General features: G+C 40.6%; 1 protein-coding gene across 1 annotated transcript; it reads right to left on the bottom strand.

Moving 5' to 3' along the window:
• Positions 1-436: 436 nt before the first annotated feature.
• Positions 437-25,928, bottom strand: LOC148013879 (Protein kinase superfamily protein). The gene is made up of 8 exons (XM_087667247.1): positions 25,559-25,928; positions 24,862-25,349; positions 24,324-24,489; positions 24,168-24,218; positions 23,901-24,083; positions 23,622-23,712; positions 22,677-23,515; positions 437-1,646 (listed from the first exon to the last, which is right to left on the bottom strand). The coding sequence occupies exons 2-8, from the start codon at positions 25,320-25,322 to the stop codon at positions 1,125-1,127; spliced, it is 2,313 nt and encodes a 770-aa protein (XP_087523373.1). The 5' UTR covers positions 25,323-25,349; positions 25,559-25,928; the 3' UTR covers positions 437-1,124.
• Between the last annotated feature and the right edge of the window lie 466 nt (positions 25,929-26,394).

The following is a 26,394-nucleotide window of genomic DNA, read 5'->3' on the forward strand; positions in this document are numbered from 1 at the left end:
AATACACATAGTATAAGACTATCATCTAGGACATGCTGCTAGTATGTGAGCTCGGATCCCTCTCCATAGACACCCTCTGATTGTTTTGCAGAGTTATAAAGCATAAGTACAACGTTCTACTTCAAATGTCAGTTACAAACCCAAAAATGGATGTCAAGACTTTTTAACTCTGAAAATGCACTTGCAACTCCGAGAAAGAAAAGAATTAAGTATTAATAGACAACACCTCGCCCCTTAAGTAAAGAAGGGTGATAGTAGAGGCATAGCTTGCTATAGCAATATTGGTTTCTCATAGAGGATAAATAGCTAAATATGCATTAATCTCGCTTAGAATTTCCTCCATTACAAGTAAATTCATGATATATGAAGCATAGTGTACACAGTGTAGACAAGCATCCTGACCCAGGTGTACACAAATTTTACACAATGTGGTCTAAAGATACGGAAATCCTGATTTCAAGTTTTCAAGTTTTTTGTGTTACGTATATATCCCAAGCAATAAAGCTTTAGATAACCAATAACACCGCCACCACAGGACCGGTCACAAAAAACGCTTACAAATAGTTTTTCTCAAGACTTTTCTCAAGGTTTTCTGGGAATGCCTCAAATGGAGGAGGATGTAAACAATCCCTCCGCAGCCAATAACTAAATCAAGTAAGCTGAAAAGAACTTGAGCCCTTTAGGAAACATTATAGCATTAGTAAAAGTGTTACAATGTACCAAAACAATATAGAAGCCACCCAGCCAATGTTTGATACAAAGCTCCGTCTAACTGCGAGCTTATTGTCAAGCACACCAAAAATAGGTTCAGATCAGGCAGCATCTGGAAAAGGAATACCACAGTTGCTGCTCCTTGGTTGAAATTCAATGGATTAGGCTTCAGAGAGAATCAATCCAGGTTAAATAGGCTAATAGAAGCTTAAACTTTATTTGCATATTGTGGAGACCAATGCTGGAAAGATCCTCCCATAAGCACCCCAGATAAGGAGTGGTCTTCTGAAATGGCAGCAGTACAAAATACAGTACCACCCAAGTTCAATACCAGCTGCGAGCCACAAAATGCATAGATTTTTACTGGTCTCCTCCATTTGAGGTGGACAAGCCATATTGTAGATCAATGCAGATCAAAATCCTGCCCAGCCTGCCGGTTGGGTTTGATTAACAACACGAGCACTCCTCCCCTCATCCTTCGATGAGCTGAAACCATAAACTCCAGATGCAGATTCAGACTGTTTGCTTTGCCCAGTACTCTTTGCAACTTCAAATCCACCTCCTAATGCACTAAAACTATCCTGAAAACCCCACGCATCTCCAACAGCAAAGCTTGCGGCCCTTGAATGCGGTTGCTTTTTGCCATTTCCATTTAGAGCACCTGACTTTGGGCTGTCGCACTTAGGGCTATCAAACTTTGGACCGCTATCAAACTTTGCACCATCAAATCGAGCACTTCCAAAGACCTCATTTCCACCAGTGGCATCATGGTGAACATCCTTCCTATTTGACAGCAACTTAGGGGAAGCTTGAAATCCAGGGGCATCATCAAAAGCTTTCCACCCTTGTTGCTCAGATCCAAAAGTCCTTGTTGAGCTGCTAAAGCTCAGTCCTTCTTGCAAATCCCAAATTGAACCAACTTGTTTGTCTGGTCTCTGCTAGAGAACACCCAATAAAAATAAAACGCAATAGGTTCTGCATCAGTATGTTAATCAGTAGGAAATAGTTTTAAACCTCACATTCCAGAAAAACCTTATGATTACCTGCCTCTAAATGATTTAAACTATCCCTTTTGAGCACTTCTTAAGTGTTGCATCTGTAACCGTCAAGTTCGGCAGGAGTCCATTCCCATCAGTCCAGACATTTTCTTGATGACCCTACTTCTACAAGTCCGACTCCATAAGAGGTGGCCATAGGGCATTGGATAGTGTCCACATTTCCTAAAGTAATCAAGATTACTTGCTCCAATAATGAGATATTGAGAGTCCAAGAAGGACATGTTGTCCCTCGTCGACAGAACTGGCATGCATGCCTCTGTGTGTGTGTGCGCACGTGTGCGTGTGTGCATGGGCGTGCGCACACATCCAAATTACTATCCTATGCTCCCTTTTTCTTTCGGGTTCACTTTTGGGCTTTTTGACTACTTGGAAACTTTGCAACTTGGCGACATTTGAGCATATCACTTTGGACAGCTAATTGTACTTTCAAAGATCTTTGCATCAATCTATCTCTGATAGACTAGCTAATAGAGTAGAACAATGTCACTTCTAGCAGCTATATCAGTGTTCTTTATCCTTGCATGGGGTTGGCCACACTGCACATTGATGATTGTATATAAAATTGGTGTTTTACACCCCCCACCAGCCTCCCGAAAAAGCATGCATGAGCATGTTTTGTTTGCATGCATGCATGCAAGCATGTGGGTGTGTGTGTTCATATGTGCATGCACACGTGCATGTGCATATGTACACATGCAAGCAATTGATTGGATTTATCTCTAGACTATGAAGGACAGGTTAAAGCAGCTAAATCAAACATACCCAAAGGAATCTTTATAGAGTTTTGGGCCCTTCCCTATTTTAGCATATGAAACACTGGTTAAAGCAGGTAAATCAAACATGCCCAAAGGAATCTTTCCAGAGTTTTGGACCCTTCGCTATTTTAGCATAGGCTAACAACATATCCACGAACTATTCATCTGCCAGAAACTTTGATGATGAATATGTCTTTGTGTGTCTTTATTAAAGCCACAGGTTGGCCACAAATGGACAAGATTCAAAGTGTCAAACAAAGAGAGAGAGTTGCTGAAAGCAAGAGACTCATCTTTGAGTAGACCTTCTCCACAAATGGAAGGATGGTATATGACACAAGGAGAGAGAGATCCACGGCAAGGTCCAAGACCAAGGGACCCATGAAGACATATGGCTCTATAAGGACTACTTCCTAGGAGACTATGTCCAGCCCATGCAGCCACTAGCACTGCAATCACCATGGCATGACTCTAGAGTGCAAAATGCTATGGACAAAGTCAGTGCTAGAGCTTAGTTTCAACATACTTACCACACAATCATTAGTTTTGGTGCACCTTGACTAAATAACACCACCGCCATGAGCCATTGAGCAACTAGCCAAATCACAATTGTAGCCCACCTGGAGGATACATAGTTAAAGCTTATTGCACTCTAATTTGACTGAGACTAATGCCTTGAAAAGGGCATGTAGTTGGGCATTTATCCCTCCCATAGTCTCATTCTCATTCTCCCCACCTCAGCTTATTCTAACTCTATTGTTAGATTAGAGTTCAACAGCACACGCACACTCACAATGAACAAGTGAACAACAAGAGAGAAGAGAGTGCTAGAAGGTCACATCCACTGTCCAAGAATAATATGAAAGTACAATCCCTAAGGTACTAAGTACCACACCCACTAACAAGTGTTCACACGGGGAAAAAATCCTTTTCTAGCTAGAAGATAAAAAGTTCCAGTGGATAAGGAAGTGTTCAAACTAGAACTTAGGAGGAACACAATAGTGTAACAAACCCCCCTTGAGTAAGTGATGTGAACGTATACAAGGAATAGCCAAATCAATCCCGAAATGGTATCAAGCCTAGAGCCTTGCAAAAGGCTTCAAACTATTCTCTAGAGAGAGCTTTCGTAAACACATCTGCCAAGTTATCATGTTATGTAGGGACATAAACCAAGTCAATCTCCCTTGCATGGAGTGTCACGAGGACATGAACTTTTGCGATGCTTTAATCTTATTGATAACATTTGATTCAGTTATTAATCAAATATGCAAGGTTCTTTAAGTACATGTGATGCACATGGCAAATATTCCCTAATAACATGCCAAAGACCTGAAGGATGTAGTGGGTGTCAAAGGCAAAAGTTGTGATAAGTTATGCTAGTTGAACTTTGGAGGATTGGTGTCAATTTTGACCCTAAGGTATGTCGCCAATAAGTGTTAGTGGTGACACTAAGGACTAGCATTAGTTAATTAATTAATGCCAAACTAAAGGTCAAAAGAGTTTGGGGCCACTCCAGGTTGCAAATGGCCTAGCCAATTTAATTATGGATAGGCACATTTAATTTTGGGCAAGGTCAAAAGGGTTGAAATTAATTTTCAAGATTATTTACTTTTGAAAATTAATTAAATAGCTAGATAATGTTGAAAATAATGTTGAAAATGAGTTTAGAAGTCTACATTTGGCAAAAACACCCATGCAAACTAAGAAAGCGTTTTTGAGGTCTAGGTCTTAACCATTCAGTTAGTTTACAGCTTTGGGAAAGAAAAAGAGGAAGCTACTAGTCCATTTTTTTTTATTAGAGAACATCAATTTGCTGCAAAATACAACCATCTAGGAGCCTCAACAAGCGGGGGACAATAGGGAGTCACCTTCCAAGGGCTAGCAACAACATTGCTGATCAGGTGACAGCATTTTGGATTTGCCTGGTAGTAGGCGACTACAATAAATGCAAGCCAGAGCTGGCAACGTGCAGAATTTAGGGTCTTCTCACGAAGAAAATCAGATTTCTGTCTCATCTTGGCTTTCTCTCACCTTCTACAACCCATTCTCGGGAGATCTCAACATTTCTCAACCATTTTGAGTAGATCTCAGCCAAACTTGGTGGATAACAGAGAGATCTCTGCTATAAACCCTAAATTTTTGCAAAAATTAGGGTTTGACAACTGCCTCGGAACCCGTGCCAATCAATGAAGGCATCGTACACTAAATTCAGCACCTGAAATTTATGTAATTATCAAGGAATTTAAATGCCAACCCATTCATTGCAATTTTGGGACAGCATTTGGCCAATTGGTGGTTCCATTTGTGCAATCCCTAGGTGAAAAATCAAGGGGCAATTGGCCCGAATTGATTGCCGATTATTGCTATAGCAAAGAGGCTTTTTAAAACAACAAAGGAGATTATGAATCTCAACTTGTACTCATTCTATTATCCATTAGCAATCAAGTTAAAGAAATACCGAAAGAAGCACCAATTTTGGGGCCAACAAGGTGCCCAATGTCCAAGATTATTAAGGTAACTTGTGCATTTCAAGTTTCATTCATTTGTCGATTCTTGTAGTTAAATGCTTATTCAAGGAATTACTACCCTTTTCAAGAAGGTAGGCTAGTTTCATGGAGACTCTCTCTGACATAATGATAATGCACCTCAATGTTCTTATTGTGAGCATAAAAAACTAGATTCCTTACAACTACCATGGCACTTTGACTGTTAGTATAGATAGGAGTGGATAACTATTGTCCCACACTAAGATCGACCTAAAGGTATTTGAGCCATACACATTCCAATGTAGCTGTAAATGTTGCCATGTACTCAGCTTCACAACTAGATGTGGCCACTGTAGACTGCTTCTTGCTCAACCGAGAACTACATGAATCACCAAGCATGACACAATTACCACTAGTGGACACCCTTATGTCAAGACAACCAGCCCAATCATTGTATGTGAATGTATGCAAGCAAAGAAAAGTGCCTTTATTTGAGTGCCTTTGAGATGACAAAAGATATGTTTAATTGCTTGTCAATGTGTAGTACTAGGGCTCTACATAAAGCATGCCAACTAAGAGACCCCAAACTGAATATCTGGCCATGTATTACATACATACAATAAACGGCCAACATCCTCTTGATAAAGAGAAGCATCAAATGATTCTCCCGCATCCTCAAGTGTAAACTTGTGGCCTTCTCAATGGGAGTAGAGACAGCCTTGCAATCTTGCATTTGAAAATGCTCAAGAAGGTACCTAATATACTTAGATTGCTGCAAAATAATGCCCCCCTCAACTACAGTAAACTATATGTCAAGATAGTAGTGCAAGTAGCCAAGATCAGTCACATCAAAAGCATGCTACGATTCAGCTTTCAAGACTGAAATATGTGTCTCATGATGTCCGGTCAACAGCATGTCATCCACGTAAAGAATGAGAATCGAGAGGCTATCCCCATCTTTGCAAACATAAAGTGTGCTTTCACTGCGTGAATTACTAAAGCCAAGAGCAATCAAGTATGCATGTATCTTCTCATACCATGCCCTAGGTGCCTACTTTAAACCATGGAGGGCCTTATGCAAGCGGCACACTTTGCTTTATGATCCTTTCTAAACAAAGTCAGGTGGTTGAGTGGCATCAACCTCCTCATAAAGATCACCATTCAAAAAAGCAGTCTTCACATCCAATTGATGCACATGTCATGAGCAATCAAAGCAATGACACTGCGAATAGTGGTCATACGTGAAGTGGCTGCAAACATCTCATCATAGTCAATCCCATGCTATTGGGCATACCCTTTGGCAACAAGATGTGTTATAGCAATCAATGCCACCATCAAATCTGCGTTTCAATTTGTAAACCCACTTAGTGCCTATAGCATGCTTGCCAACATGCTAGTCATATAACTCCCATGTGCCATTTTTATCAACAGAGTTTAGCTCTAATTGCATGTATCACGGGGACAGGAAATTTTAAGATGCTTTAAGCTTGCCGATAATATTTGATTAAGTTATTAATCAAATGTGCAAGGTTATTTAGCACATGTGATGCACATGGCAATTATTTTATGGTAACAAGCCAAGAACCCCAAGGATGCAACGGATGTCAAAGGCAAAAGTTGTAATAAGTTATGCCTGACAAGTACTAGGTGATAACCCAGTGTCAAATTTTATCCTAGACCAATTTATTGGCTACTAATGTCAATGGTGACATTAGAGACTAGGCATTAATTGATTAATTAATGCCAATCTAAGAACTAATAACTGCTTAGGGATACTTGGAAGACAAACTGGCCTAGCCATTTAATTATTGGCTAGTGAAATTAATTTTGAGTATCAAAATAATTATTAAATTAATTTTTTTAAAGTAATATTCTCAAAATTAATTTAATAAGCTAGATAATACTGAAAAATGAGATTAGAAGCCCACCACTTTGGTAAAACTTGCCCATACAAGTGAAAAATTGGTCTAGTCAATTTAATTGTTGACTGGTGAAATTACTTTTTTGAGCACTAGACTATTTATTAAATTAATTTTTAAAATTAATCATCTAAAATTTAATTTAATAAGCTAAATAATGCTGAAAAAATGGGATTAGAAGGCTGCTACTTGGCAAAACTTACTCATGTAAGTGAAAAAAGCATTTTTATGGGCTAATGAAAGTCTATTCTAACCATTGTGATAGAGAAGGAAGCTATTATAGAGCAAGGAAATGTTACCCATATGATTTACAGCTACCATGGATCAGTCCTACAATATTTGACAGCAATTTGGAGGCCCCCAAAAGCAAGTGACAACAGCCTGAGATTCTTTTGGTGCTAGTGATATCATAAAAGAGGAAACGACAATCTTTTTGGTGGTCCTAAGCTGTAGGTGACAATTTTGATGGCTGTTTGAGCAAGGCAACAATAGCTTTTTAGCGTTTCTCACGATGAAACTTTGAAATTTCTCTCTCTATAGCTCTCATCCCCTAGCCATCTCTCCAGTTATCTCAGCATTTTCCAACAGTTTGAGCCATCAAAGGAAACGATTTCAATCAATCTCAACAAACACTAGGATTTTGACAACCACCTTGAGATGGGTGCTCAAAATTAAGGGCCTAGGACTTGAGTTCCAGCAGTTGAAATTGAGGAATTTCATGGAGATTCAAGAGACCAGTCAACCAATATCAGATTTCAGCTGAATTTGTCATTTAAGAAGCAACGTAAAGGCCACACCCTGAGCAAACCAAGGGGCAAATTAGTTTGGAGGCTTGCTAATCAATTTTGACAACAAGAGACACTTCGATTAGCGAAGGAGATCAGAGGATCTCACTTATACTCCTTTTATTTACAATATAAGATAAACAAATACAACAAGGGATGCCAATTTTGGACCAACGGGGTTTTCAATATCCAATATTAAAGTGGTAATATTTACATTTTCAATTTTATGTGAATTTTATGCTTGTTGTAATTAGTGTTAAATTTGGTTATTTACTGCTCTATCCAAGAAAAAAGGCCAGTTTCATGGTTCCATCTCCATGATACCATCACTTTCCTCGAATCAATGGGCTCAAGGTACCTAATTAAATGTCAAAAGATTTGCTGTAGTGCTGAAATTGTATTCAACTGAGCATTACAGCAAAAATGTCTTCAAATAGTGTGATGGGATTAAGCAAGGATGATGGCTGTCAATCTAGAAATTCACACAAGTGTTTGAAAAAATGCAATGTGTGATCTTGGACAAGCCACAAAGCATTGACAACAAGCTGAGAATGAGGAAATTTGACAAGAGCTAGGTCATTCTAGGTCACTTGAAGCTTATGACTAGCAAGGGGAAGAGAAATTTGATGACCAATGTAAAGATTTGCTAAGGACAGCGACTGAAATGTTAATGCAATTGGCAAATGATCCTCAGTTCATACACTTTTTGAAACTTAGCTTCTTTTTGGATAGCAAAGGTCATGTACCTACACCTTACCCTTTGGTTCTTCTTTATCTTGTTTCTTTTGGTCAAATATCTTGGTATTCTTCTTTTGTGGTTTTTCTTTGAAGGTGTTACCAAGCATCCATAACATATGTAGTCCAACTTCTAGGGTTGTATCTTCGAGTACCTCCAAAGTATCAGGCTTTATCATCTTGACAACTCACCATACCATTGGATATAATCCATAAATAAACTTTCTCATCTCCATATTCGAAGAAACTTCATTGAGAGATGTAGATCTAAGAGACACAACTACAACCCTATTGATATGTCTCAACATTGTCTCCTTGACTTTCCTTCAAATCTAAGAGACACAACTGCAAACATGTTCATATGTCTCAACATAATCTCCTTGACTTTGCTTCAGCTCATCACATTCTTATTGCACATCGACTTCAAAGGATGAATGCAAAAAATTATTGTTAAGTATCTCCTTAAACTCGTTCCAAGACTTGGGACTCTTTTCTCCCTTAAACAACTTTGAGCCACCAATTTAGAGTAGCATCCTTCAAATGCATTTTAATCATCCTAATCTTTGATTTTTCAATATAATCTTCACCATCAAAAGCAGCATCAAATTGTCTAGTAAAAGACAACTTTTTGAGAATCTCTTACCATAGAAAACAACACACTTCACGCTTTTCTCTCCAAGCTTGAAGTTTCTTTTAGCATCACTTTCCTTTGCTAAAAGCATCTTTGAATATTTAGCTACCATAGAAATAGCCAGTTCTTCAACATTCTCCTTGCCCTTCTCCATGGAGCGATTCTTAGGACAAGAGGATGCAGCTTGCGTATAATTAGACTTTTAAGTCACTCTTTGGGTGAATCCTCAAATGATAAGTGATGTATTACATTTCATAGACTTAGTTACATCAATAACATTGATACTTTTCATGTTGAGGTAGGCCTTTGCAGTCGTAAATTGTAATACCATTTGTCTCAAGAGCCCTCTCGATAAGAAAATCTTTAAAAATCTTCATTTCAGCCTATGCTTTAGCCCTTCTCTTCATAAAAGCTTGAATTTCTAGATCCACTTCCAACTCCTTCTATCTTTGTATCTTCTCATAATCAAAGAAGCATACAAATACAAAGTATCGGAAATCTTCCGATTGTTTGCCAAAATTCTCTTCTTTGTCTCTTAACATGGTGAGAAAGTTGGGCCCAAAGCTCATCGCCCCAAAAATTTCTTACAAGAAAAAAGTCCTCACAGACTCACTCTAATACCAATATAAGCGCGGGGAGGAACATAAGAATGGCAATACTTTGAACTTAACTAACTTGATCAATTATCACAATTAAAATTAGTAGACACACAGAGAGAGAGAGACAGACAGACAGACAGAAGAGTCAACACCACATTGAGAGGTAAACTAGCCCCTAGCCCCTCCCACTTAATAGGAATTTATTGAAACAAACCACGAGCACCAAGTGCCTAAATCATATATAAAGGGTTGATTTGCTAAATTTTTCAAAATTAGGATTTGAAACCCGAATTTATGTATACCCCAAGCAGTAAACTAATTTTTTTTTCTAGTGCTTCGACTAGATTCAACTAAGTAGCAAGTGTTCCTTAGATGAGCGATAGAAGGAAAGTACAAAGCATATGACTAAAATCCCAACATGAGAGCTTAAGCTTATTCGAAATGGAGAGACAGACATCCAATATATATATATAAGCTTATTTGAACTTTGACCCTTTCTCTCATCTACAAAAGGTGCTCCTCTCCTCCATGCTTCCACACCAATTCAGCAAGCGGTGGTAGCAGAGGCATGGTCATTCGACACACTCCATCATCGAGGAGGGGTGGTTCGAGTGGCTTGCAGACATATATAAGGTGGGGCTCTAATAGCTCACATCTTGTGCCTCATGATGACATCCCCCCCTTGTCTACACAACCGCCACCTAGGGAGCCATCATTTGATGATGATGGTAACCTCATCAATGAGGATGAGTATGAGTGTGTCTCATCATCGGATGTCGAGGAGTCATCTTCAGACTCTCTTGATGAGCACTCAAATGGTTTTGATGATGATGATAGTGATAAGATTCATATGACATAGATCTCTCTTTTTTTTTGTATCAGATATACTAGACTATAGTTGTATCGCATGTTTTGCGCAGCCCATGCGATCGCAATGGTCACCCTTATGTATTCATCTTATTCTATAATGAAATGGCTATTTCCACTTTGAACATGTATTCTATAATCTATCATTTAATAATTTATAGTTTTTGTTATTTAAAATTTTATCTTAACTTTTTTTCATACTAATATTGTATTGTACCTTATAAAATCATAAGGTACCATTTAGTACCGTATTTTATCGTACCGTACTGTATCGTATCATTCGTACCTGGCAACTATGCTCAGAAGACATCTTCACCTAAAATGCCTGCACAAAACACAAACAGCAACCCCCTCTGATTGTGTGAATGCAGCTAGCTAGGGCTCTTCTCCGCTCATCCCCCTTCTTTTTCACCCATCGGAGGCAATGAAAAGGTAAATCCTACACTTGAAAGCCCAAAACGCGGCCTCCTTCCTTCTCAAACAACTACTACTTCAGTAACTCTGCTCCTTTCTCGCACGCCCACACTCGCCTCTTGTTCTGATGCGCAAGCCTCTAGCTCACCCTAGAATGTTGAAAACCCAGCCTTGTGTCATGCTAAAATCCCCTCTTCAGGTAGGTCCAATCCTTCAATGCTCTGATACCATGTCACAGTGAAGCAGTGCAGAAGCATATGACCAAGACAAAGAGTGGACGCAGAGAGGAGAGAGAGAGAGAGAGAGAGAGAGAGAGAGAGAGAGAGAGTGAGACAATCTATAATCTACAGTGAAGAATGCTATATAAGGATGCAGATATATACACAAGTACAGAGAGTACGTGTGCGTATGTATCCACCTCAAAGATCTCACACTCCATGAACCCTGAGGACACTCTCCATAATTAGCAACCTGAAAACCTGAGAACACAACTGAGCAAGAGTATGCAAATTGGGGCCAATAAATAGGCCATAAATAATACATGAAATAATGCAAGGGTCAGCTGCATTAAATGCAACCAACTGGACAGTAACTATCTGACCTACACACTCCGCCGACCTGCCATGTATCACCTGCCCTACTTGCCACTTGCTTACGTCAACTGCCTACCACATGGACTGCCTGGTACAACTGCTAGAAACTGCTCGGATCTGAACCTACCTATCCAAGGAATGCCAATCTCTAACACAAGACCTGCTTTATTAGTCAAAAGCCCTACGTGAGACGCGTACTCAAGAAAAATGTTCAATGTAACTTAAATCACATTGCACCTTGTTACTTTTGCCTTGCTCTTGTACCACATAGCCTGTACTCAACTACATGCCCAATGTCAAATCCTTCATAGTTTGTGCAATAGTCACCATGCCAAGAGCTAGGGCTACCAAAACTAAAGTTCATTACAATCAAAAATATTCATAAAGTTTAATTTAATCATTAAATCATTTTTCATTCTAGTGACAATCTTTCACTACATCTTCAAAGAAGGGGATGAGTCGTCCCATTGGTCGGTACTTGGATATCCCTCCCATTGAACGCAAATAATTTTATACTAATAGTTGGTTCCCTAAAACCAGCCTTCCTCTCTAGATAGGGTGGTAATTGTGAGAGTGCACAACAAAAGGACATGAATACAAAGAGAAAGGAAGAGACAGATAGAGACAACATGAAGAAGAAGAAAGAAATCTACACTAACTGAAGATGAATGCTAAATACAACAGTGTGGACTGATCAGTCCCTACACGCAACTGGAGGCATCAATTAGGGCACCAGATCAAGCTGAGAATGATGATGGCAGTAGCATCACAAGCAGAGGGGTATGCTGGAGACGGAATATGCAAATCAGCAACTTGCAGAAGAATGATCTGCCAAGTGTGGAGGGGCAGCTATAAATAGCAAAACAGCCCCAAAAATGGCTGACAGCTGTCCATACGGCCATAAATGCTGCCCAACATGCAAAAAATGAAGTCAGTAGCAATAAACAAAGCAAAAAATACTGACATGACTGTCTGAGAAAAATCACAGCATCTTGGAGCATGGGGGGGACCATTGGCAAACAGCACTCGCTTCAACTGACTAGTAGACACAAGAAATGCACACTAAGATATGCACAAACTGAAAAACACACACTAAATTGTCAAAGCTCCTATGACTCCATTAGACTCTGACAGGAACTCATAACCAAGAGATGACAAACTCGCAAACCTTAACATAGATAGGCTAACACTCCCTCTCTGATCTTAAGTGTGTCTAAAGACCCAACAATCTCAGATGATGAAGCATGGAAGCCTTGGGCAAAGGCTTAGTAAAAAGATCCGCCACATTCTCCTCCATACGACAATAGGCCAATGATAACGCAGAATCCACAATCCACTCCCCAACATAATGGTACTAAACCTCAATGTGCTTTGTGGAAGCATGAAAGACGTGGTTCTTAGCCAAAGCTTAGGACACTATAGTTGTCTACGCATAGCGGAGTGGATCTTGGCTGGAAAAAGCCAATCTCTGCCAACATACGACGGAGCCACATTACCTCCATAGCAATCGAGCGAAGGGTGTGGTACTTTGCCTCTATAGAAGAAAGCGCCACAGCAAGCTACTTCTTACTACTCCACAAGATAGATCCCGAACCAAGGGAGAAAGTAAAACCTATAGTGGACCATCTTGAATCCACATCACCTCCCCAATCGAAGTCACTCCATCCCAAAAGAGTGGCCTCCTCTCCATACATGATCCTGTAAGATCGACTCCCTTGTAAATAGCACAAAACGTGCAAGGTGGCTCTCCAATGAGCCTAAGTAGGAGTTTTCATGAAATAAGACAACAAAGCCACCACAAAAAAAAATACTTGCCTAAGTGTGAATAAACTAGATCGAGGAGCCAACAAGGCGCCTGTACCTAGTAACATCTAGAAGGGGATCACCTACTGCCAATAACTTGGACTCTAGGTCTCTAAAGATGCCTTGTGCCATCTCATAAATCTCAAAACCAAGGAAGAAGTGAACGATTCCAAGATTTGTCATGTCAAACTCTTGTTACAAGATCTCATGAGTCCAATCAACCTCCTGTGAATCACTCCTTGTGATAATAAGATCATCAACATACAAGATGACCAACACATAGCTATGACCCATGGCCTGATAAGGGTTGGGGTCATGATCCGAAAGATGGAAGCCACTTTGTAAGAAGAGGCGATCAATCCTCTGGTACCAAGCTGGAGGAGCCTGCTTTAGGCCATAGAAGGCCTTCTGCAACCCTATAAACATGGTCCTTCCTCTACACGAGAAAACTAGGAGGCTAGGAGACATAAATCTCCTCCTCCAAGATGCCATTCAAAAAGGCCGACCTCACGTCCATCTGATAAATGAGCGGCTAGAGCCAAGATAGCTCGAATAGTAGACATCCAAGCTATAGATGCAAAGGTCTCAAAGTAATCCAAGCTGAACTGCTGAGAAAATCCCTTAGTAACAAGCCTTGCCTTCTACTTGTATGCGGATCCATCTGCAAGATACTTGGTCTTATAGACCAATTTGACACCAATCACCTTCTCCTTCTTTGGCATGGAACCAGCTTCCAAGTCCGGTTCCACTCAATAGAATCCAGCTCAACTTGCATGGCACTGCACCAAACCTCGTGTGCGAAAGTCTCATCAATTATATTAGGCTCATGGACCTAAAGAATCCATGACATTAGGGCATAATTCACACATAGTGAACTATTCCACTGGGCGTGAATCCTAGCCAATTTGCATAGACCAAGAGATGTCTCAGGGAACTAAAGAATCCCCAACTCTCGCATGAGTCTCTAATACCACCTAGGGATAGTGATAGGCTCAACCTCTTGCAAAGCAACCCAAGAGATTGTCAGTACTTGAATGCACCTATCTGCGGAAGAGACTCTCCCTCACTAAGGGAAGGTAATTCCTCCTCGTCTGATGACAAAGCCTCCCCTTTCAACAACTCGACCCACCCCCAAGAAGAAACTCAAGGAGATGGCAAAGGAGTAAAAACACTCAATGACGAGGTAGTAGATGAATGAGCCATCAAGGGTCCAAAGGGAGAAGGAGAGGGAGGAGAGAAAGGAAGGGGAGGAATCGCAAATGGAGGGGTGCCAATGGTAACCTAGAAGGAAGGAAAAGGGTTGATAGTGAGGGGGGTCAGCGGATGACAAAGAACCATCAATTGGATTTTTGGAGACCAAGCAAGCATATTCCTCATAGACAGCAAACAATTCCTCCACCATCTATGCATCTAAGTTATTTTGGAGATAAATCAGTGTTTTAGGCTATGGATACCATTGCACCCACCAATGTTGGCATGAAAAATGCAGCTGGTTTTCAACCACCTATGTTATGTGTTCATGGGAACTATCATGGGGCAATTCAGCCCCAAATGCACACTGGCATATATAGTAACATTGGTATGTAGCCAGGTATGCAAACCGGAATGTTTGGTCACTTGGGAGGCACCACTAGGCATATGTCAAATGCAAAGGCAACAATGTTGTCACCAAGAGCACCATTTTTGCAGCCATCTGTGTATGATAACTTGACTCCAATGGGTAAAGTTAAACATAGCAACAAAGAAATGCATAGTTTGAAACTTACGAAACGTTTCTTGAACTAAGAAACATTTCTGACAATAAAAAACGTTGGGGTTTTTTTTTAAAGTTAAGTTGGAACCCAAAAACTATTGGGCAATGTTAAACATGATGATGATAATGAGTAATGACTCGTGAGGGCTCAAGATTTTGGTGAGAGGTGTAAAGTCCCTTCATCTCCGTGTAAATAAACTTACGAGTGTGAACACACCCTTAATGTACCCTAACATATAAATACATTCTTTTATTTTGTGTACCATCGCAACGGTACACCTATCTCTGTATTCACTTTCTCTAACTCTCAACTCAGCTCTGCTCTTCAGCTAACGCCTTGATCTCGCACGCCATTGCGCACTCTCACCCCTTCAAACTAGTATCAAAGCATGACGGTCCAAGCTCACAGACGAGACAGGTGCAAGCAATAGCCAATACTCAGTAGTCGTAGGCGAGGGGGAAGAGTCGGGCAGAACAGACGACAGGTCCATTGTGGACCAACGGGCAGCGACAGGCAGCAGGTGTGACGGAGTGTGACGGAGTGTCAGACGGACGTCAGACGAGCGTGAGACAAGCGTGATGGCAGGCATGACGGCATCAGGCAGTGGACTTGCGACACGCCAACGACACCAGGCACAGCGCGACCAACACGGCCGGCAATTTGGCAAGCGTCACGTCGCCTGACACGTCACAAACCTAAACGTCGGGTCAACAACTTCGGGTGTTCCCACACGCAAGCACAATGCACAAATTTGTGTAGATTTAGGCCCAAAAAATTAGGGCTTTTCCAAACTAAGTGCTGCTCGTGCAAAATTGAGGTATCTGTGTCAAAAATTGCAAACATTGTGCGCGTTTGAATTGGGAATTTCACCAAATTTACTGAAATTTTGCTCATCCGAGTGAAATTTCACAACATTGGACCCATAAAATTTGGGGCTTTTGCTGTATTGGCGAAATTTTTTTCAACTGAGTCAGATTGGCTAACATTGGTGCACAATTGGACCCAAGAAATTTGGGGCTTTTGCAAAATTTTGTGAAATTTTGCTAAATTTGCCCGTTTTATGCTCCCAAGAACATGTATTAATGCAATTGGGGCAGATTTCATAGTGAAATTTTTTGGGCTTTTGCTGAAATCTGTGGATATTGGCAAAGTTAATGTGTGAAATGCACTTTGGGAATATTGCTGAAGCAATCTTGTGGTTATAAGCAGAGTGATTTGAGCATTTTTATCTCCCGCTCGTGCGATTTTGGAGAAATTACAGAGATTTCTTGGTGGTTTGGGTATCAGAAGATGATACAATCACATACGTATGCAATACACTTGTTGGACAGCTCCCATTGAGTTAATGTATTGCTGATTATTCATGTTGCAGCAGTCTTAGTGATCATTTGCAGATCTGGGATTGGTGCATATGTATTTTTGGTGGTATTGCTGAAGTGGGAGTTATCTGGCAGTGGTGTATGCATTTAATGTATGCTGAAATTGCAGTCATACTGCTGAAAGTCATTCTTTCTACTACTGCACATGTACTTGGACTGAATCTTGCTATTATTTGCTGAAAAATTGGGCTGAAATCAGCTGAATATTCAGCTCATTTTTGCTGTCATAAATTGCAGCATTGAATTTCTGGTTTATTGCTGAAAAATGGCTGCACAAGCTTCTAGCAGCAATGACACTAAATCCCTCTTTGAAATCAAGAGGTTTGATGGCACTAGTTTTGACTTGTGGAAGGATAGGATGCAAGGCATTTTGTTTCTCAAGGATTGTGAAGATGCTCTCTTGGAGACTAAGCCTGCAGCTATAACAGATGTGGATTGGGCTAGACTTAGTAAGAAGACCATTGCATACATTAAGATGGCAGTGTCTGATGATGTACTTACAGACATCAAGCGTCTTGACACAAGTTATGCTATATGGAAAAAGCTTAAGGACACTTATGAAAATACAACTCATGTGAATCAAGTGCATCTTATGCGTAAACTTGTGAACATGAAGTTGGATGAGTCTAAGCCAACATCTAAGCATTTGAGTACTTTCATAGGGGTTTTGGGTCAATTGCAAGACTCTAGTTTGCCAGTTTTTTATGATAAATTGAAAGCTATTTTCTTATTGATGGCTTTGCCTGACAGCTAGGAATCTTTGGTTGTGTCACTTAGCAAGAATCCCACTTTGACTTTTGATGGTATTAGAGGTTCAATCCTCAATGAAGAAATCAAAAAAAAGTCTAGTGGTGAAGGTAGTGGCTCAGCTTACCGTGTAAGAGGTAGTTCTGAAAAGAGGGGTAATGCAGCCAGTAAAGGTAAAAGCAGAAGCAAAAGCAAGGGCAAACAACAAGATGTCACATGCCATCAATGTGGGCATAAAGGGCATAAAAAGCCCGATTGTCAGTACTTCAAGAAAGAGCAAGAAAGAAATAAACAACACGGTAAGAAAAAGAAGGATGATAACAAAGATTATAATAGTTCTTTCTCAAAAGAAGTTGCAAAGGCAAATGTTGCATCTAGTGTAGTCATTGAAGAGCCTCTTGACACTGAAGACATACTTGTTATAGCCTCATGTAATAATGCAGATATTATGGCAGCAACAGGTGATATGCACATCACCAAAAAGGAGGTAATTGATGCCTTATTTTCAGCTCATGATGGGCTGTCACAATCATGGATAGTGGATAGCGGTGCCTCTTTTCATGTTATTCCCTCTTTGGAGTCATTTTCTGAATACACTGCAAAGGCAAGGTTTACTTGGGTAAGAACTATGCATGTGAGATAGAGGGTGTTGGCACCATTCACTTGGCTCTTGAAAATGGCCAAGAGCTGATTTTGCAAGATATCAGATTTATACCTGACATAAAGAGGAGTCTACTATTAGTTGGGCAGCTTGATGCTAAAGGGTATTTTACTACATTTGGTGGTGGATCTTGGAAGGTCCAAAAGGGCTCTATGTTGATTGTTAAAGGCAGCAAAAGGGGGACTTTATATTACTTGCATTGTAAAGCATTACCTGGCAAGTTCTTGGCTGTGGCTGAAGTCCATTCACAGATGGAGCTTTAGCACAAAAGACTTAGTCATATCAGTCAAAAAGGCCTTCAGGTTCTCTCCTCTTTAGGGAGATTCGATGTAAAAGGCTTGGGTCTCGAATTTTATAATGATTGCTTATATGGAAAACAAGTGAAGTCTCCTTATTACTCTGGTGTCGTTAAGAAGTCTAATGCTCTTGACCTAGTACACTCTGATGTGTGCACTATGCCTATTAATTCGTATGGAGGTGCACGGTACTTTGTTACTTTCATCGATGATTTCAATAGAAAGTCATGGGTGTATGTACTTAAGAGCAAAAAGGAAGTGTTGGATTCTTTTAAAAAGTTTCATGCTTTTGTTATTACACAAAAAGAGCTTAAGTTGAAAGTCATAAGAACAGATAATAGGGATGAGTATGTTTCAAAAGAACTTAACAAGTTTTGTGAGATGCATGGCATTAAGAGAGAGTCGACAACCCCTTATAATCTTGCATCAAATGGCGTGGCTGAAAGATTTAACCGCACACTTTGTGAGAGAGTCAGATGCATGCTGTCCACAGCTAATCTCCCGCAGTAGTTTTGGGGAGAGGCTCTTAAAACTGCAGTTCATGTATGCAATCACTCTTCCAATCGTGCATTGGAAAATGGGATTCCTGAAGAGGTTTCATCTGGCAAACCTGTTTCATATGACCACTTGCGTGTCTTTGGCTGTGATGCCTTTGTGCATGTACCTGTAGAATAGAGGACCAAACTAGACATGAAATCCATCAAGGGCATCTTCATGGGATATGCAGATGACGGAGAGATGGGTTAAAGAGTTTGGCTTCCTCAGGGCAGGAAGATGGTACGCAACCGAGATGTAGTATTTAATGAGGCAAAGTTGCTGAAAAATGCTACACATGGTGATCTTGACAAAAAGAATTTCAAATTTCAGCATGAACAGCCAGCCATTCAGCAGCCATTAGCTGAAAGTTCTGTCCCTTTTGATGCTGAAAATGAGCAACAACCTATTGTGCTACAACTAGAAGATTATGGACAGCAAATAGATGCACAGGATGAAATAGGACAGCAAGAAGAACATGCTGAAAACAGATTACAGCAGCAAGAAAATGCTGAAAATCAGCCACCTGGTGATGGTGTGCACATTCCTTAGGATGTAGGCCCACTGCCTGATAATACAGATCATTGGGTAAGACGGTCTACACGTGTCAAAAGGCACCCACAGAGGTTTCAGCCATCTTTGGATTGAATTTTGTTGATTGATGAAGGTGAGCCTCTAACATTAAAAGAGGCACAATCATATGAAAACAAGAGAAAGTGGGAGCTTGCTATGCAAGAAGAGATGAAGTCTCTATATGCAAATAACACATGGGAGCTTGTACCTTTGCCCAAGGATAGGAAAGCCATTCCTAATAAATGGGTTTACAAAGTGAAATGTATTGATGGGAAGCCCAAGTACAAGGCACAGCTGGTTGCAAGGGCTATACACAAAAGGAAAGCATAGACTTCCAGGAGGTCTTTTCACCAGTGGTGAAGATGATTACGCTCTGTGTTTTGTTTGCTCTCACTACATCCTTGGATTTAGAGTTGGATCAGATGGATGTGAAGATTGCTTTTCTTCATGGTGACTTGGATGAAGAGCTGTACATGAAACAACCAGAAGGATTTGCTATTCCAAGAAAAGAGCATTTGGTTTGTAAGCTGAAGGGCTGAAACAAGCCCCTAGACAATGGTACAAAAAATTTGATACCTTTATGCTCAACCATGGATTTAAACGCAGTCATGCAGATCGTTGCTTATACACTTAAAAGGCTGATGATAACAGCCTTATTGTGCTGGTTTTATATGTGGATGACATGCTGATTGCAGGACAGTATAAGAGTACTTTGAATGCTCTTAAAAGGCAGCTGAGTTCAGCCTTCTCTATGAAAGATTTGGGGGCAATTAAACACATTTTGGCCATAGCGCATTAAAAGAGACAAAGGGCAGCATTTGTTGTTCCTCTCACAAGACAAGTACATCAACAAAGTACTTGACAGGTTTAATATGGCTGATGCTAAGCCTCTTAGTGTGCCTTTACCGCCACATACAAAGCTTAGCAAATCTAATTGCCCTAAGGATAATGCAGCTACTAGTACCATGAAGAGTATACCTTATGCATCATCTTGTGGATCTTTGATGTATGCCATGGTTGCAACTCACCCTGGCATTGCTCATACAATGGGAGTTGTTAGCACATTTATGTCTAATCCTGGCAAGCCACATTGAGAAGCAATGAAATGTATCTTCAAATATTTGAAAGGTACACAAGAAAAATTGTATATGCTATGGAAAGGGTACACTAGAGTTGCAGGGGCTTTGTGATTCAGACATGGCAAGAAATCTTGACACTAGGAAATCTACCAATGGGTATGTTTTTACTTTGGCTAGTGGGGCTATCTCTTGGTGTTCAACATTGCAAAAAATTGTGGCACTGAGTACTGCAGAGGCTGAATATATTTCAACCATAGAAGCTTCTCAAGAAGCTATTTGGCTTGGCTGTCTGGTCAAGGATTTTGGTCTTTCTTCACGTACTCTAGTGCTTAGTTGTGATAGCCAAAGTGCAGTATGTCTGGCTAAGAATGCCATGTTCCATGCACGTACCAAAGATGTTCGGTATCACTTTTTTCGACAGGTCTTGGATGATGGTCTTGTCACACTAACTAAGGTCAAAACCCAAGATAACCCTGCGGATGTTCTCACTAAGTCTCTTGAAAAGGCTCAAAATGAGCATTGCATTCGTTTAGTGGGAGTTGGTTAGCTTAAGCTTTTATTTTTTCAGCAAATATTCTTTGAAAGGGTACCACTTCGGGCCTTTAAGTGGAAGGTTATTGGATGTAAAGTCCCTTCGTCTCCGTGTAAATAGACTTACGGGTGTGAACACACCCTTAATGTACCCTAACATATACATACATTCTTTTATTCTTTGTGTACCATCACAACGGTACACCTATCTCTGCATTCACTTTCTCTAACTCTCGGCTCAACTCTGCTCTTCAGCTAACGCCTTGATCTCGCACACCATTGTGCACTCTCACCCCTTCAATTATTATACGATTTCAATCTCAGTTAGAAGTTCTTTATGATAAATTATGATTTATTTTGGATTTTGGCCCATTGTCAGTCTGTTTGGGAATGAGAATCATGATGTTGCAACTTAACTCAATCCATATTGTATATTGGCTATTTATAAGTTTATTTCAGTTTTTTTTGTGTGATATATATGAATCATAATGTTTGAGTTCTAAACCATAGTATAGCTTGTCCAAAGACTAACTTTGGTATAAGCGACAAGTCAATGATGGATCCTGGATATATAATGTATTATCACTCAAGCTCAATTGGCCTTTCTTTGTTTAAGAGAGATTTCCATAGAGATTTAGAACTTCTCTTCCTAGTCAAAACTATAAAAAAATCCCCATATTAAAAACCCACCTTTCTTATTTTACCCTCTCTTGAAAGAAACTTACAAAACATGTTTCTAATGTTTTGTTTCTAATATTTTTGGTCGCTATGAAGTTAAAGACTACAAAGAAGGTGGGGCAACAATCAAATTTAAAACCTTTAATGGTATGCAAGATAGACTGAAGGCTTTGACCTTTATTTGACAATTTGATGTAGCCTACTCTGGGAGCAATTTTTCCGAGCCTTCAAAAGTGCGCAAGGCAGCCACTTTATAAAAAGGAAATGAACTTCACCGGTGGACAGCCCTTGTGGTCTCATCTAAAAGAGGGTGTTGGAAGCAATCGTTTCACAAGCTCACAGGTTATTCTATGGCCAGCATTTTTATGGTCTATTTGGTTGTAGGGCCTAGGCTAACCTACTTCTTGTAGGTCTTTGACTATAAAACAGGTTCATGGCCATACTCATGTAGTGATGGGTACCTAATGCAGAAAGAGGATGCACATGGACTGTGAGAACTGGGACTCTACTGTGGTCCTGTTCATGTGGATTCTTCTTCCTTCCGTCTACTTTGTCTTTTTGCATTTACAGTTTATGTGCATTGTGTCCCATTATTTCACTGCGTATTCCACTTCTAACAAGCACAATATGTCCTCGAGTGCATGTTTGTGCAACAATGCTTTCCACTGAGCAGGAGCAAGTACAACACTGTAAACAGCATGTATGCCAAAACTCCCCTGGTCAACTGTAAATCAGTCATGTCCAACTTATCATGTTGGTACAATTGGTTGGAGCATTGGTTCTTGCCCTGCAACAGTGTTGCTCTCTTGCACAGTCTGTTGAATGCTTTTAATGCAATGTGCTGGCCTTTGACCTCTCCTGTATATATACTTAGGCAATTATGCTGTAAGATAGAATTTGACTTCACAACAGAAAGTATGAGGTCGGCCATAATGCACATCTATGAATTTTACTCCTAATTGTATCGATGAGAATGCGTGAAGGCATATTGTCATATGTATTACAAAACCATGGTACAAGCTCCAAACACCACCACAAAAATGCTTATCATGCCATTTGCAACTGCACCAACAAGAAACAAGATCAAACACCTGCTCTGAAGATGACTGTGATGACCGTCGTTGTGCAGCTTGGGAGAAAGTTGTCTGTGCTGTCTCCTTAGCTTGAGATTTTGAGTTTTGACCCTGTGCAGCTGCAAGAGCTGACTTCAGCTCCTGAATTTCAAGCCTTTGCGATCGGCAAATGGCTGTAAGTTTCTCATATTTTGAAGCAATGTCTATCTTTTCTGCCTGTACCTTCTTCAGCTCCACCTTTAGACTCTCCACTTCAGAAAGAGAGGCTTCTGTCACTGCATAAGTATCCTCAGATTTTGTTTTCTGAAACTCTGCTACAAACTCACTAAATGCTTCGTCCATTGTGACTTTGGTACTCTCCTGCAGGCCTTTGTAAGATAAGCCCGTATTATCCTTGCTATGCACAAGACGATTACCAAGGTCATCGTCCAGTCTAGCTTCATATGCATCCTCCTTGCCTAAAAATGGTTTTGTATGATGCACTGTATCATTCACCTTTCTTGATGCCCCACTCTTCAATGAAGCACTGTTCTTTGCTGTTTCCTGATCACCAAGCACATGTACATTTGCAGTCCTTGTAGGCCTCCCAGGGGGGCTGCCAGAAATAAATGACTTGTCCCTGGCAGCAGCACCATCTGTGCCACTTTGTGCTTCCTGGGCATACTGAGTTGCCCAAAAAGATCCCAAAGGGGCATTTTTCTCAGCACTTGATGCTGTATGATAATTGGCTTCCTTCAATGTTCCATGATCCCACTCTTTGTGACCAGGAGGAGGAGATCGCTGTTCAGCATCCCTGGGTGGCAGAGGTGGTGCTCTGGTTGGCATGGTCAAAGGCTGCCCTCTCTCAATAGTAACACCTGTGAAAAGAGGAAGGATTGTTAGCAAGCACAAAGAACAGGCACTACTTTCAGATCTCAAAACAACAATGATTTATGGCTATAGAGTGAATGATTAAATGCTCACTGGTGGGTTGAGTTGACCACGCTGATGGAGCTTTATCAGGGGCCACTTTACGAGAGTCGGAGGGTAAAGATTCATTTACTCTAAGCCACACCTGTAAAAGATGGCCCAAAATCCAATGAGTATGCTTGTGTCTCACTGAAGGAAGTGACTTCATGGCAGCTTATCATTATAACCATGCTATCAAGAGGACTTTGCACAGTGCGACATGCCACACCTAACTTGCAGCCACCAAACTAACCTAGCTCACGAGAGAAGAGGCCGTTCAATCAGAACCCTTGCCTGCATAGCATCTGGCCTCGCCTCAGGACTTGAATTAAGCATATCTTTGATCAAGCCCGTGATATTTGAACTGTACTTTGGTGAATCAGGAAGCCGGTAATTTCCATTCAGTATCTGCAGCTTTGACTCTCCATCAAACGCAGATTTTTGATATGCAATTCTATACAGCAAGCACCCAAGTGCCTAACAATGAGACAAAATTAACCACATGTTAGAACAGCAAATCAAAGCTGCATCTGCACAAGCCAGACATTGCATCCAACTTACCCAAATATCCACCTTCTCACTGATAATGTCTCTCCTATAAAGATCCCACATCTGGAATTGCAGCACAAAGAACATTAAATTCATCTCACATTGCAAGTATGTAAACAGCAAGACAAGCACTAGTGGGTTACAAAACAGAGTGTACATAGCACTAACCTCTGGAGCACGATAAGCTGGAGTTGTGTGTTTCCTTATTATGTCTTCCTCAATGCCCATTTCATCAGCTCTATCAAATCGCTTATGGTTAGTTGATGTGCTACCAAAATCACAAAGTTTCCACCAGCCATCACTTCCCAGCAGAACATTTTCAGCTTTCAAATCCCTGTCACATAACCTCTGATAATGAAATTAAATGTGTATTGCAAACAATATAAGTCAACACTTCATAGGAAACTTCTTAAACATTCAAGCACTTCTTGGTGATAGTCAGGATGCATGGTTATTCGGCCATAAGTAGCATTGGCTCACTACATCTGTGGTTCCCAAGACTAAATCATTTAAATGTACAGTTACCCAGTGTCATGCAAATTCTGCTAGAGCGAATGCTTCAGTTAAGCACATAATATCAGAACAAGACAAATCTGATGCCCATACTGAACAATGTGCAATGATACACAATTTTTGTAGCAATGTTCTAAAGTAGCAGGCATATGGGCAACCAAGCACAATCCACAAAATGGACAGAGAATCCAACCTGTGAGCTATTGGAGGACTTTGAGAATGCATGGCATACACTGCATTACAAACATCCCGGAAAATCAAAAGCACCTGCCTCTCATCAAGATAACTTCCTTCTTTAGAATCCAACACATTCGCCAACATTTTATCACAGTATTCCAGGACCAAAAAGCACTCTTTTGTTCTTCCCATGTCATACATCGACTGAGCATGCAGAGTGATGATATTGGGATGACCTCGCAGTGCCTTCATTGTTGCAACCTCCTTTTTTACTAGATCAAGGGATTCCGTGTCATTACAAATGATGTGCTTGACAGCGAACTGCTTTCCTGATTTTGCATCCCTTGCCAGATACACAGAAGAGAATCCGCCTTGCGCGATTGTGGTGCGAATCTGCAGCTTCAAGGAGCCAACCTCCACTGATTTCCCTTCCAAGCCAACTTGCTCTTTGGGGATAAGCTGCTTCAGCCTCCACATTGCAGTCGCAGAGGAAGAATGAATAACCTAAAAAATAGCCCGAACAAAGTAAAGCGATCAGGTCCAACGGAGAGGACTAGGTTCTACATCCATGCCTTATGATCGCTCAAGAAGCTTAGAGATGCTGTTAGCTACTGCGCTCAGATATGGCACGCGTAGAAGCACAGTGTAAGTATAAAACATGCATCACCGCACCGAGATGTGATGGCAAAACGAGCTCAAGTGACGAAATTTACTCGAAATGGATCAATTCGGTGTGGAGAATGGCTGAAAACGCGGGATCTGCTTGCCAAACAAGATCAGCTACGGGTTCCTTCTGAAGATTCCACCAAAGAGAAGAGAAGATCACAGCAAGCAGTAGTCAATCGGAGAATGCCGATCACTCTCTGAAATCGATCCGGCATCAAATACAACTTTGCGACAGTTGGAAACGAAGAGTGCAGACTCGGACACAGAGACAGACCCAGAGAGAGAGTGCGTGCGTATTTGATATTGGGGAGAGAGAGAGAGAGAGTGTGTGTGTGTGTGTGTGTGTGAGTGAGTGTGTGTGTGTTTGTGCGCGCGCGCCCGCGTGCCCGTGCGCGTAGTTTCCTGTTAGTCCTAGTTTGGAGGTTGAAACGGTCTGCAACTCTCTCGTAGTTTTTCAATAGGAACGTCCTCTTATTCGTTGCATAATGTAATCACTAGGTGTTCCCGCGCCTAGATTTTTTGGCTCTTCGCGTTAGTGTTCTTTGGGTGTTTCACAGCTTTCAAAAACATCAATATCAAAAAACAATTAGGACACTTTGCGTTTTAATACACATTTCATATACTTGTGTACCATTACCTCCACAAAGAAAGAGAGAGAGACCCTATGCAAGTGTATTATGTGTGTGTATTTTATATAATATTAATATATAACATTTTATGTGTGTGTGTGTGTGTGTATAAAAGATAAGCTGCTGAGTTGGATTGATAAAGGGAAAAATAAGCATCATAGAACTGGGCCATTTGTTGATAATAAAATAAGCTAGAAACAGAGGGATCTAAAATAAATCGTCGCTAATAGGCATCACAGAAGGATGAATCAAAT

This window comes from Lygodium microphyllum, chromosome 25, assembly GCF_053477565.2.
Source record: "Lygodium microphyllum isolate KBCC chromosome 25, Lygodium_microphyllum_v1.1.10, whole genome shotgun sequence".
NCBI classification, from domain to species: Eukaryota; Viridiplantae; Streptophyta; class Polypodiopsida; order Schizaeales; family Lygodiaceae; genus Lygodium; species Lygodium microphyllum.